Below are 14688 nucleotides of genomic sequence, written 5' to 3'. Positions count from 1 at the left end.
GTAAAAAAAAATAAAAATTTATAAAACGATCCAAATTTACGTTTATCTTATTCTCCATCATTTGCTGATTCCAAAAACATATAAATATGTTATATTTGGATTAAAAACAAGCTCTGAAAATTAAATATATAAAAATTATTATCAAAATTAAATGGTCCAAATCAATTTAAAAACACTTTCATCTTATTCCTTGTCGGTTCCTGATTCCAAAAACATATAGATATGATATGTTTGGATTAAAAACACGCTCAGAAAGTTAAAACAAAGAGAGGTACAGAAAAGCGTGCTATCCTTCTTAGCGCAACTACTACCCCGCTCTTCTTGTCAATTTCACTGCCTTTCCCATGAGCGGTGGACTGACGATGCTACGAGTATACGGTCTTGCTGAAAAATGGCAGCTACTTGACTAAATATTGTATTTTCGCCTTACGCGACTTGTTTATATTTAGTCAAGTTTTGACTAAATATTTTAACATCGAGGGGGAATCGAAACCGAGGGTCGTGGTGTATGTGCGTGTGTGCGTGCGTGTGTGCGTGTGTGTGTGTGTGTGTGTGTGTGTGTAGAGCGATTCAGACTAAACTACTGGACCGATCTTTATGAAATTTGACATGAGAGTTCCTGGGTATGAAATCTCCATACGTTTTTTTCATTTTTTTGATAAATGTCTTTGATGACGTCATATCCGGCTTTTCGTGAAAGTTGAGGCGGCACTGTCACGCCCTCATTTTTCAACCAAATTGGTTCAAATTTTGGTCAAGTAATCTTCGACGAAGCCCGGGGCTCGGTATTGCATTTCAGCTTGGTGGCTTAAAAATTAATTAATGACTTTGGTCATTAAAAATCTGAAAATTGTAAAAAAAAATAAAAAATTATAAAACGATCCAAATTTACGTTTATCTTATTCTCCATCATTTGCTGATTCCAAAAACATATAAATATGTTATATTCGGATTAAAAACAAGCTCTGAAAATTAAATATATAAAAATTATTATCAAAATTTTTTTTTCGAAATCAATTTAAAAACACTTTCATCTTATTTCTTGTGGGTTCCTGATTCCAAAAATATATAGATATGATATGTTTGGATTAAAAACACGCTCAGAAAGTTAAAACGAAGAGAGGTACAGAAAAGCGTGCTATCCTCAGCGCAACGAATACCCCGCTCTTCTTGTTAATTCCACGTGCACTGCCTTTGCCACGGGCGGTGGAGTGACGATGCTACGAGTATACGGTCTTGCTGCGTTGCGTTGCGTTCAGTTTCATTCTGTGAGTTCGACAGCTATTTGACTAAATATTGTATTTTCGCCTTACGCGACTTGTCTTTTACTTACATTTCACACCAGCTGACTGCGCTCCGTTTCTTCCCCTTTCACTTTGAGCAGCATAATCGTACAGTAGTGTGTCCTTCTACTTGCTAGTGGCACGTGTGAGACATAAATGGAGTTCTTCGCAACAAAAACAACAACAAAAACTATGTCCTTCAAAAGTCAAGCTGTTTGCGTGCTTGCTTACTCGCTTGCTCGTTTGTTTGCGTCAGATTTCAGATCACCCACGGATAGGGCAGAAATAGTTTCCCAATCGCATCTAGTATTCTTCTTCTTCTTCGTTTTCTGTTCAGTAGTATGACTAGCATCCCAATAGTATAACTCGCGGGCCTCGTGAATAGGGCATAGTTCAGCGTTGATCGTTGCAGCAAAACCCAGGAGTTCAAGTGTTTACGATGCGTTTGTTGAAATAGACCTGCATACCACTCCAAACTCATAAAAGGGAAAAGCAAAGAAAAGTCTCGTCAAAGAAGATCTAAAGAGTGTGCGCGAGTGTAGTATGCTTCGTATGGTATTTTTATCTGTTGTCTTATTATTTGTTTTGTCTTTTAATGTGCACCACACTGAAATTTCTCTGTATGAGATAATAAAGTATTCGTATTCGTAGAGTGTACACAAAACGCAAAAAAGCCGTTTTGTTGACCCCACTACTTCAATGCCCCAACACCTGTACGCTGGGTCATTGACACTGAATGGATTGTGGAGTCTTTTATTGTCCGGAGAATGATAAAACAGGGAGGAAAAGAACTTGGGGCCAAGCTAGGTGAGGAATGAGGAAATGCACAAAAGCTGTGGGGATGGTCGAATCCCTGGGCGGGCGTGCAGTGAACTTGGCCCAACGGAGAGGAGTGGGCTAACAGTACAGCGTGACCAGGGAACACAGACGAAGGGTAGGAAAGAAAGAAAGAGGAAAAATAAATAAGTAAACAGAATCTGTGCAGAGAGAGAGAGAGAGAGAGAGAGAGAGAGAGAGAGAGAGAGAGAGAGAGAGAGAGAGAGAGAGAGAGAGAGAGAGAGAGAGAGAGAGAGAGAGAGAGAGAGAGAGAGAGAGAGAGAGATTCCAAATGTCCACTGTTCTTTGTTTTTCCACCAAAGATAAAATCCAGACGTTAATTCCGTACACACATTTCTCAACTTTGTGAATATAAATTATACGTTAATTGATACAGAGTATAAATAAACGAAGTGGTAAGTGGTGCATTCTGGAACGCCGAAGAAGAAGAAGGTGCATTCTGGGTCGTGCTCAAAGTGTTAATGAAAACAGTCTACTACAAATAATGGCACGTAGTGGTATGTCCACCGGGGGGTGTCAAGCGCTGAGAGGTCAAGAACTGGTCACTAATCCATGTATTCAGTCTGTATTCTTAACAATGAGCTGTAAGCCTCGGAATTATGTAGGCGGGACCTTGAATTTTATGCACTACGAGGTTGGGGACTTCCAAGAGAAGATTGCAAGACACAGGGGGAAAGAGAGCAAAAGAGAAGAGAGAGTGAGAGAGACGCTTTGACGCTTTGAGAGAGAGAGAGACAGAGAGTGAGAGACGCTTTGACGCTTTGAGAGAGAGAGACAGAGAGTGAGAGAGACGCTTTGACGCTTTGAGAGAGAGAGACAGAGAGTGAGAGAGACGCTTTGAGAGAGAGACAGAGAGTGAGAGACACTTTGACGCTTTGAGAGAGATAGAGACAGAGAGTGAGAGACGCTTTGACGCTTTGAGAGAGAGAGAGACAGAGAGTGAGAGACGCTTTGACGCTTTGAGAGAGAGAGACAGAGAGTGAGAGACGCTTTGACGCTTTGAGAGAGAGAGAGACAGAGAGTGAGAGACGCTTTGACGCTTTGAGAGAGAGAGAGACAGAGAGTGAGAGACGCTTTGACGCTTTGAGAGAGAGAGACGCTTTGAGAGAGAGAGAGAGACAGAGAGTGAGAGAGACGCTTTGACGCTTTGAGAGAGAGAGAGACAGAGAGTGAGAGAGACGCTTTGACGCTTTGAGAGAGAGAGACAGAGAGTGAGAGACGCTTTGAGGCTTTGAGAGAGAGAGACAGAGAGTGAGAGAGACGCTTTGAGAGAGAGAGAGAGAGAGAGAGACAGAGAGTGAGAGACGCTTTGACGCTTTGAGAGAGAGAGAGACAGAGAGTGAGAGAGACGCTTTGAGAGAGAGAGACAGAGAGTGAGAGAGACGCTTTGACGCTTTGAGAGAGAGACAGAGAGTGAGAGACGCTTTGACGCTTTGAGGGAGAGAGACAGAGAGTGAGAGAGACGCTTTGAGAGAGAGAGACAGAGAGTGAGAGAGACGCTTTGACGCTTTGAGAGAGAGAGAGACAGAGAGTGAGAGACGCTTTGAGGCTTTGAGAGAGAGAGAGAGACAGAGAGTGAGAGAGACGCTTTGACGCTTTGAGAGAGAGAGACAGAGAGTGAGAGAGACGCTTTGACGCTTTGAGAGAGAGAGAGACAGAGAGTTTGTTTTTATATTTAGTCAAGTTTTGACTAAATATTTCAACGTAGAGGGGGGAATCGAGACGAGGGTCGTGGTGTATGTGTGTGTGTCTGTCTGTCTGTCTGTCTGTGTGTGTGTGTGTGTGTAGAGCGATTCAGACCAAACTACTGGACCGATCTTTATGAAATTTTACATGAGAGTTCCTGGGATTGATATCCCCGAACATTTTTTTCATTTTTTTAATAAATGTCTTTGATGACGTCATATCCGGCTTTTCGTGAAAGTTGAGGCGGCACTGTCACGCTCTCATTTTTCAACCAAATTGGTTCAAATTTTGGTCAAGTAATCTTCGACGAAGCCCGGACTTCGGTATTGCATTTCAGCTTGGTGGCTTAAAAATTAATTAATGACTTTGGTCATTAAAAATCGGAAAATTGTAAAAAAAAAAAAAAAATTTATAAAACGATCCAAATTTACGTTCATCTTATTCTCCATCATTTTCTGATTCCAAAAACATATAAATATGTTATATTTGGATTAAAAACAAGCTCTGAAAATTAAATATATAAAAATTATTATCAAAATTAAATTGTCGAAATCAATTTAAAAACACTTTCATCTTATTCCTTGTCGGTTCCTGATTCCAAAAACATATAGATATGATATGTTTGGATTAAAAACACGCTCAGAAAGTTAAAACAAAGAGAGGTACAGAAAAGCGTGCTATCCTTCTTAGCGCAACTACTACCCCGCTCTTCTTGTCAATTTCACTGCCTTTGCCATGAGCGGTGGACTGACGATGCTACGAGTATACGGTCTTGCTGAAAAATGGCATTGCGTTCAGTTTCATTCTGTGAGTTCGACAGCTACCTGACTAAATATTGTATTTTCGCCTTACGCGACTTGTTTTCACGTCCCTTCACCTGTTTGGCAATGAATGTATGAGAGAGGTGTTTTCTCTCTGAGTGTGTGTGTGTGTGTGTGTGTGAATGTGTGTGTGTGTGTGTGTGTGTGTGTGTGTGTGTGTGTGTGTGTGTGTGTGTGTGTGTGTGTGGTGTGGTGTGTGTGTGGTGTGGTGTGGTGTGTGTGTATGTGTGTGTGCGTGGTTCCTGCGTGCATGCGTGCGTGCGTGCATGCGTGCGTACATGTGTGCATGTGTGTGTGAGACGCATGTTTATGCATCAGTCTATGTGTGATCTTTCTGTTTGTGTGTGGGCATGTGGCTGCAAATGTAAGCCAACTATCCCCGAGTTTGGTAAATATTTTGAGTAAAATTTACGGATTGTTTTTATTTACTGTGTAAGGGCTTGTCTGCCATGTTCTTATTGTAAATGTGTTTGAAGACACCACCATAAGCCGTAGGCTTGTTGTTGTCTTCACCCTATGTCCATGTACATTTCCTGAACATGTAAATATGAATAAACATTGTTTAAACCAACATGTATCATGTTCAAATACATATGAATTGTTGAATAAACACTGTTTAAACCAACTATCCCCGAGTTTAACATTAAAAAAAGCTATGCCTCCACTCACTCAAAACTCAGCAAGCATTATGGTATCAGCAAACCATGTCAAGAACACTGCTCTGGTTCCTTTCAAGCTGTCCCTTCCAAATGATAACACGAACGAAGCTCGTATCAACCTTACTCGAATCGCTGTTGCTGATATCCCGCCCGATAAACAGGACGATAAAAGTGATGTCATGATTATGTCTCTATTAAATATTATCTCAACATGCGCTCGAGACGAATATCAATGATGTTCTACATAATGCTAGACGCGATGCTGAAAAGATTCTCCCTGTTTTCCAGCCAGCGATAATGTATAGCTGATTGTGTCACAAAGAGTCAGCAACTAAAAATCACGCTTTGTCCTACACTACTATAATGTTTTGTTGTTGTTGTTTTTATACAATTCGCCGCACGCGTTCTAACTATGCTGTTAATAACAACTAAAACTGTGTACCGCTTTGACATGTGATACCAATGTTGTTCTACTTCTACAGGCAGCCGATTCCTATTTTAACTCCCAGGTACGGATAATTTATATCCGTACCCACTCATATGGGGATTATGGCTCTATCTGGCTTGGTACGGATATATCCGTACACACAGTCACTTCAGTCGATTCCTGAAACGTCGATCTAACGCCTGCACTCCAGCGTGTTGATACACAGTTTCTACACAGTTACTACAATTCTGAGTGACCTGCTGCAGCACAGCTGGTTTCGGCACACAAAAAACATGGTCAACATAGATGGGGTAGAAAGTGTTAAAAACGTATGAACCATTAACCAGCGATTCCAACGATACCTTGCTCTGATAAAATATCACCCTTCCTCTTCCCAAAAACTCGTTTCACATGTTTTCCACATTGCACAGGTTCTGGTAATTAACGTCCCTCTAAAAACGGAAACCTACACAAATAACTTATCGCTATGAAATCATATCAGCTATGACCGTTTCGCGAAGACGTCATGCTCTACACGCGAGGTAAACGATGCTACGACAAGCAAAACCGCCCGGAAACAGCTGACGCCAGTTGTCTTTGATGATGTTCATTTTTAAGCCCTATCCGATAACGTTTTTACGGGTATACAGTTTAGTCTGGGCAGTAAAGATGCCTCAAGATTCGCATAAAATGTGCAAGACATTAAAGAAAACGTAAACTGCTTGGGTGCAGTGAAGGATATTCCTTTGTAGGAAAAAACAGAATTGATACAGTCTCAGAGATCAATACAGAGACAGACAGATAGTACGCACAAGGTAATGATAAGGCCAAAAAAAAAATAGGTGTGGTTACGGTAACATAGCCAAACAAAATAGGGTAGGTAGGTAGGCAATCACTTTTTTTTTTTTTACCTTTTTTTCTAATGTGTACAAATTAAACCTACTTGACAGGGAAATAAGTGTGCGACACGGGCGCTTTCGCTTTCATTGCGTTTTTTGCACTCGTTTTTTTTGTTTTTTTTTTGACAAATGTAATAAAAAGTTATAGGAACGGCCCCTAAAAATAGGCTAGGTCGGGTTACCGTAACCACACCTATTTTTTTTTAGGCCTAACTAAATCAACTAAAGAGAAAAACAAAATAGTAGATCATCAGTAATCACACAAAAATCATACACGAACACACACTTGACAGGACAAAGAATAAAACAGCAAAAAACAAACGCGACCCACAAGAAATTAGAATACAACTGTCGTTTCCAATATGAGTCAACAAGCACGATGGAGAGTAAAAAAAACACACCTAAGTCCGAGAGTTTGAGATCAATACCACAAACGATGTCCTCCAATACAGTAGTCCCCTTGTTCTCACCTCTAAATGTCTGTTCATCAACAGGAACCAAACAGCTACATAATCAATATAACCTTACGAGTTTACAAGACAGTACAACTACAAGCAAACAAGGCAAAACACACTCCACAAAAACAGATCATACAAACAACAGACACAAAATCCAAGCAGCAACTCACCTCCTTATGTCCTTCATAAGCAGCCATATGGAGCGGGGTCCAGCCGGCGTTGTCGCGGTGCATCTCATCCAGGCCTCTATCCAGCAGCAAGCGTACCACGTCCGGCGAGCCCTGGGCAGACGCCACACTCAGCACAGTGCGGCCCTCGCTGTCAATCGTGTCCACCGCCGCCCCCCAGAACAGCAGCTGACCCACCAGCTTGGCGTGGCCGGAAGAGGCCGCTGCCCACAGGGGGGTCCTGCCCGAGTGGTCCACGTGGTCCACGTCCGCCTCCCACTCTAGGAGCAGCTCGCACACGTCGGTGTGACCCTCGTAGGCGGCCACCAGCAGCGGTGTCATGCCGTCCCTGTCCTGGTGGTCCACGGCGGCTTCGCGGTCTAGGAGCAGGCTGACGACCTTCTCGTGGCCTTCGCTGGCCGGGATGCAGAGAGCGGCGACTGAGAGAGCGGTTCTGCCGTCACAGTCTTGGTGGTTGATGTCGGCCTTATAGTCCAGTAGGTGTTCCACAATCTCCACGTGGCCCATGTAGGCCGCGGCTATCAGCGCCGTCCTGCCCTCGTTGTCGGCCTTGTTGACGTCAGCACCATGACGTAACAACTGCAGCACAATGTCCTCGTGACCTCCCCAGGCGGCGGCTCTGAGCGCGGTCCTCTGGTCGCTGTCAGCATGGTCCACTTTGGCCCCCGAGGCCAGGAGAACGGACACCACCTCGTTGTGACCTCCCCACGCAGCTGACCTCAGCGCTGTCCACCCGTCCTGGTCAGCGTGGTCCACTTCTGCATCGCCCTTGACCAGCACATCTACCACGTCTGAATGGCCTTGTCTGGCTGCCAGGTTCAACGAGGTCTGACCTGTCTTGTCCACGGCTTTCACGTCAGCCCCTCTACCTAGCAGAGAGTTGACGGAGCTGATTTTACCCTGGTGGCTAGCAATGTGCAGCAGGGTGCGACCGTTAGCGTCCACCTGATCCACGGGGAGTTCTGCTTCTTCTTTCACCTTGGCCTCCTCCGCTCGTTCTTCCTCTGCCGCTAGACTCTCAGTGCTGATGTCCAGGGTTGGCATCACAGCGCCAGCGTCAAGCAAGAGCTTCAGCACCTTGGAATCCTTGGGTAGTCCCGGGTTCAGACAGTTCTCTAGCGCTACCCCTGACATCACGAGCCACTGCACGAGGTGGTACTGCTCTAAGGGAGGTGCCAGGTTAGCGCGTGTCAGGTGGAGAGCTAGTTCTTGAACCTCCACAGGGCTCAACGACTTGGCTCTGCTCGTAGCGTACATGGCCAACATGCCGTGACCGCCTTCCGTTGTGCACAAATACTTCTGAGTGCAGTGTTTAACGTCCAGAAGCCACTCGGCGAAACTATGATGAAACAGAATCTTCTCTCCGCCCTTTCCGTCTGTCAGGATTTTAGACATGAGTTTCAGCCTGCGGTCAAACTCCTCTTGTGTCAAATTGGGCGATCTTGTCAGCATACACTTGTATAGGACCTCGATGTGGAGCGGCCTGCTGGCAGCCAGCAAAAGGTTGAGAATAGGCTGTATCTTGGCGAACTGCTTGCGGAGGAAGAGTCTCTGGCACAGCCACAGGTAGAGGCCATTCAACGTACCTGGGATCTCCCGCACCTCTCGTAGCATGATGAAGTTCTCCGCAACACCGTCCAGCACCTGTGCGTAAGGTAAGTCAGTGAACATGATGTGCAACTACAAAAGAAATTTCACAAAAGAGAATAGAAGTCGAGGACCGACAGTGACTGTTAAGGACCCAAGGTTGTTCCCGGTTTAAAAGTCATTATGGAAATAAACAACAGTGTTCATTATTTCAAAATCAACTGACTCTCTTTTAAGTAGTTACCCCACGACAATAAAGATGGCTATTCGTTCAAGAGCGGCAACATCCTTACGTCTGCAATATGAGAATCAATATGATTTTAAACTGAAATAAGCATATAAATAGGAACAGAAAAAAGGGTTGAAGAGGGAAGAATTATTGTGTTCGAGGCAATCCTACAAACCCTGACCAGCATAGAAAAAAAATATAAACTGGTTAGGATACATCACGATTGTACATTTAACAATTACCATTCTCACAGACTGAGCATTTAGTCATTATTGATTAAGCAACAGGAGGTTTAGACACATAAAATTGGTGCCTGCGATAAAATAAAATAAAAACAGCCTTGGTACCCCCTAAAAGTGTCCCTTCATTTCATGTGGCCTTTCACGACAGGCACACTTGTTGTCAAAATGATAGATGTCCTCTAATCGTAGGGGCCCAACATCGCAGGTACCACTGTACTACCCGCACTAACCTTTATACATTATAAGATGTTTGGTGGCTTGTAGTCCAAGCAAATAAGAGAACAACGTTGAAGTGACAATGACTAGGTTTAAAATGTCCCTTATCAGAAAGTTCAACCTCAGTCCTTTGATGTTTATTAAACACATTTTCATATAAAGTTGGCGCTTCATATGGAAAAGTGGCTTTGAAATCGACCCTAATCCTTCTTTGGGCTCTGTAAATGTCGTTTGGGGCTATGGTTGTAAAACGGTATCTACTGGTCACCCCAATGTATAAACTGAAAACTCTTTCTGCACCAGAACACGCAGAACGGATTGTATCTGCCTGATGTCTGATGCTTTTCAAAATCCCCAACCACTAACACCTTCAAAACGGACATTAACTGACACTGTTGTTTTTCCCTATATAATCCTTACTATTTTTCCGAGACGTCGTCCTGTTGTGTATTGAGCTTGCCACAACCTCATACATGGTCCTAAAAGTTAAAGTTGAAGAAAATACTAAAGATAAATGAACAAGCTGACGCAGTGTCATTCGCACCGTGAATCCCCCCATGGGAACATACTAAAGTCTGGTTCCAAATAGGCTCAATTTCCTTCTATTTCTTTGTATTTCTGCCTCGTAGGGGTAGGGGTGTTCAAACCAAAGGCACCTTTAAACCAAAATTCAAATCACACATCTTACAATACTAAGACACTCAGCAGTGAAAGGGTGTCTGCTGGTAAAAAATTCCAAACAATCCTAAAAGTACTTCACCACTAAACGTGCTTTTAAAAAGAGCCGTTATTTTTCCCTCTATAATCAGTATTGTGTTTTCTGCGAACATGTAGTCTATTTAGATGGTTGTCATGTGCACATGAGTTGCTAAAGCGTTTTCAGTTGGGCATATGTCGAAAAGCAAAGAATTAGCCCTTTGAAAACCATCAGAACTGTCACACAAAAATAACATTTACCTATCTCACCAACTGACCAAACATAGGGCTTTTCCTTATGTATTATGTATTGTCGTGTTTTTTGTAGCATACTTGTGAAAACAGCCACCACTGTTGTAAATGATACTTTAAAGAGCATTATTTCATTTTTACAGTTGAAGGACAACCTGGACTGCCGTATATTACAGCTGTTTTACAATCAGCCAAAATTTTCTTAACAAACGTATGCTAAGAACAACTCCCATAGTGAAATTGAAGGAAAACAAAGTGAAAACCCCCCTGCCATAGAGGAGCTAAAGAATCAACAATAAACGACTGCATGGATAGCTTGATGCACGAATGCATTGCGGACATGTTTGTCTCCAACCAAGAGAAAGTTCCAAAAAATCCCTTTTGTGCTTCTTATTATACAGTGACGTCAAAGACAGCCTTTTCTGCTGTTCATACATTCAGGGGTTATGGTTACACTAAACGACGTAGTTGTAGCCATACTGCCATCCAGATTTATTTTTTCCTTGCGAGCAGTCACAGGGTGTTTGTGCTGTCTGCCAACCGTCAGACGACCCCGCCCAAGTCTGTTAAGGGACCGTTTGACCGTTATAGAACGCGTCTTTTTGATTTTTTAGCACATTTGGAAACGGTTGATTTTTATCCCTACCATTGTTTCCAAACATTATATAGGAATGTTTTGTGAACAACGGATAATAGCCGCTACTCGCATGTGTAGCAAAAGTGAGCGCACATACTCACCCTGGTCGTCCAGCCGTTGTCCGTTGCCCGTCTTTATCTGTCTGTACTGAACATTACCTTTGGATATTTCTCGAACGCTATGAAGTGAAGAAACACCAAATGTTGCAAAATGTTGTATGACCCCAAGAGCTCAAAAAAGATACTTGAGAACCTTGACCTTACCTTAAGGTCAAGGTCACAGGGAGAATGAATGTGGTCTAAAAACTGCAAAATTTCACATTGTGCCAGTTTTCTGGAAAACAAATTAAAAACAGCGGGCTTAGTTTTGTATGGTAAACAAGAAAAAGAAAGCCTTATCTTCTGATACCATTTTGGTTGACCTCGCTTCAATGTCAAGGTCACAGGAGTCCTTCAAAGTTGAATTTTATACATGTTTTGAAGTGACCTTGACCCTGAACTATGAAAAAAATCTTTCAAACTTCATAATTGTGTGGGGCACATGTTATATACTGATATTGAGCCACATTTAGTCACATATCATCAAGGTCAAGGTCACTTTTCCCCTTATGAAATGTGACTGAAACGGGCAATTGAATCACTAAAAGTGACAATGTCTCTTTGTAGAAAGTGCCAATAAGTATGTTTATGCTTCCTATGTCTTGAATTGATAGCCTTGTGATGTGTGACCTTTGATGATCTTGACCTTGGCCAAAGGTCATGTGTAATTTGGTAGAAAAATCTGTAAACCAGTTCTAATAGTGTACAATGTCCTTGCAAGCTTCAGTTGTTAGACCTTCACCTTCAAGGTCACCTGAAGGTCAAGGTCACTTTAAGACAAAGGTCAAGCATGAGAGTCGCATGGGCTTTGCTTTGTTAAGATTTTTTACCAAGACACATGGATTTCTTTACCCGGCTTGGTCACATTTTTCATAGGGGTCAATGTGACCTTGACCCTAACGATATGTGACCAGATGTGGCTCACTATGAAATTCTAACAAACGCCCCACTCAGTGTTTAAGTTTGTAAGAGATATCGTCCATAGTAAAGTTAAAGGGGCAAGCTCACATCAAAATATGTCTACAATTCAACTTTGAAGGGTTTGTTTGTTTGTTTGTTTATTTGTTGCTTAACGTCCAGCCGACTACGCAGAGCCATATCAGGACGAACTTTGAAGGGCTCCTCTGACCTTGACATTGAAGCGAGGTCAACCAAAATGGTATCAGAAGATAAGGCTTTCTTTTTCTTGTATACCATACAAAACTAAGCCCGCTGTTTTTAATTTGTTTTCCAGAAAACTGGCACAATGTGAAATTTTGCAGTTTTTAGACCACATTCATTCTCCCTGTGACCTTGACCTTAAGGTAAGGTCAAGGTTCTCAAGTATCTTTTTTGAGCTCTTGGGGTCATACAACATTTTGCAACATTTGGTGTTTCTTCACTTCATAGCGTTCGAGAAAAATCCAAAGGTAATGATTTGTACAGACAGATGTAGACGGGCAACGGACAACGGTTGTACGACCAGGGTGAGTATGTACGCTCAATTTTGCTACACATGCGAGTAGCGGCTATTATCCGTTGTTCACAAAACATTCCTAAATAATGTTTGGAAACAATGGTAGGGATAAAAATCAACCGTTTCCAAATGTGCTAAAAAATCAAAAAGACGCGTTCTATAACGGTCAAACGGTCCCTTAACAGACTTGGGCGGGGTCGTCTGACGGTTGGCAGACAGCACAAACACCCTGTGACTGCTCGCAAGGAAAAAATAAATCTGGATGGCAGTATGGCTACAACTACGTCGTTTAGTGTAACCATCACCCCTGAATGTATGAACAGCAGAAAAGGCTGTCTTTGACGTCACTGTATAATAAGAAGCACAAAAGGGATTTTTTGGAACTTTCTCTTGGTTGGAGACAAACATGTCCGCAATGCATTCGTGCATCAAGCTATCCATGCAGTCGTTTATTGTTGATTCTTTAGCTCCTCTATGGCAAGGGGGTTTTCACTTTGTTTTCCTTCAATTTCACTATGGGAGTTGTTCTTAGCATACGTTTGTTAAGAAAATTTTGGCTGATTGTAAAACAGCTGTAATATACGGCAGTCCAGGTTGTCCTTCAACTGTAAAAATGAAATAATGCTCTTTAAAGTATCATTTACAACAGTGGTGGCTGTTTTCACAAGTATGCTACAAAAAACACGACAATACATAATACATAAGGAAAAGCCCTATGTTTGGTCAGTTGGTGAGATAGGTAAATGTTATTTTTGTGTGACAGTTCTGATGGTTTTCAAAGGGCTAATTCTTTGCTTTTCGACATATGCCCAACTGAAAACGCTTTAGCAACTCATGTGCACATGACAACCATCTAAATAGACTACATGTTCGCAGAAAACACAATACTGGTTATAGAGGGAAAAATAACGGCTCTTTTTAAAAGCACGTTTAGTAGTGAAGTACTTTTAGGATTGTTTGGAATTTTTTACCAGCAGACACCCTTTCACTGCTGAGTGTCTTAGTATTGTAAGATGTGTGATTTGAATTTTGGTTTAAAGGTGCCTTTGGTTTGAACACCCCTACCCCTACGAGGCAGAAATACAAAGAAATAGAAGGAAATTGAGCCTATTTGGAACCAGACTTTAGTATGTTCCCATGGGGGGATTCACGGTGCGAATGACACTGCGTCAGCTTGTTCATTTATCTTTAGTATTTTCTTCAACTTTAACTTTTAAGACCATGTATGAGGTTGTTCCAAGCTAAATACACAACAGGACGACGTCTCGGAAAAATAGTAAGGATTATATAGGGAAAAACAACAGTGTCAGTTAATGTCCGTTTTGAAGGTGTTAGTGGTTGGGGATTTTGAAAAGCATCAGACATCAGGCAGATACAATCCTTTCTGCGTGTTCTGGTGCAGAAAGAGTTTTCAGTTTATACATTGGGGTGACCAGTAGATACCGTTTTACAACCATAGCCCCAAACGACATTTACAGAGCCCAAAGAAGGATTAGGGTCAATTTCAAAGCCACTTTTCCATATGAAGCGCCAACTTTATATGAAAATGTGTTTAATAAACATCAAAGGACTGAGGTTGAACTTTCTGATAAGGGACATTTTAAACCTAGTCATTGTCACTTCAACGTTCCCTTCACTAAAGTGGCTAAGATGCCTGGACTATTGTTGACAGACCAGCTTTTTTGTTGGTCCAAGGGGACCATATCGTCTTTTGTTTCATCTTTATCGACCAAGGCCGAAGGCCGCGGTTGATAAATATGAGACAAAAGGCGATATGCTCCCCGAGGACCAACAACAAAGTGCTGGTCTGACAACAAGCTACCAAACATCGTTTTTGTCATCATTTTGGTTGTGCAACAAAATACACAATAACCCACAGGGAGACGAATTTTTAGAATCCAACTCTGGGCCACAAAGCATCGCCAAAGTAGCACGAGATAACACGTCAAACTTGTAGGCCTATGTGACGTCAAACGTAGCTTGTTGACGCTTTTCTTCCAGTCTGAAAATGTACAGA

General features: G+C 42.3%; 1 protein-coding gene across 1 annotated transcript in view; it reads right to left on the bottom strand.

Moving 5' to 3' along the window:
• LOC138969343 (ankyrin repeat domain-containing protein 50-like) overlaps positions 1 to 14688 on the bottom strand; it is a 102049-nt gene that overhangs the window by 72265 nt on the left and 15096 nt on the right. Inside the window, exon 3 of the mRNA XM_070342117.1 lies at positions 7241 to 8902. Coding sequence (XP_070198218.1) covers positions 7241 to 8902 — 1662 coding nt within the window. The remainder of the gene's footprint in view (positions 1 to 7240; positions 8903 to 14688) is intronic.

Source organism: Littorina saxatilis, linkage group LG6 (assembly GCF_037325665.1).
Source record: "Littorina saxatilis isolate snail1 linkage group LG6, US_GU_Lsax_2.0, whole genome shotgun sequence".
NCBI lineage: Eukaryota > Metazoa > Mollusca > Gastropoda > Littorinimorpha > Littorinidae > Littorina > Littorina saxatilis.
This window is presented reverse-complemented; position numbering and strand designations above follow the sequence as displayed.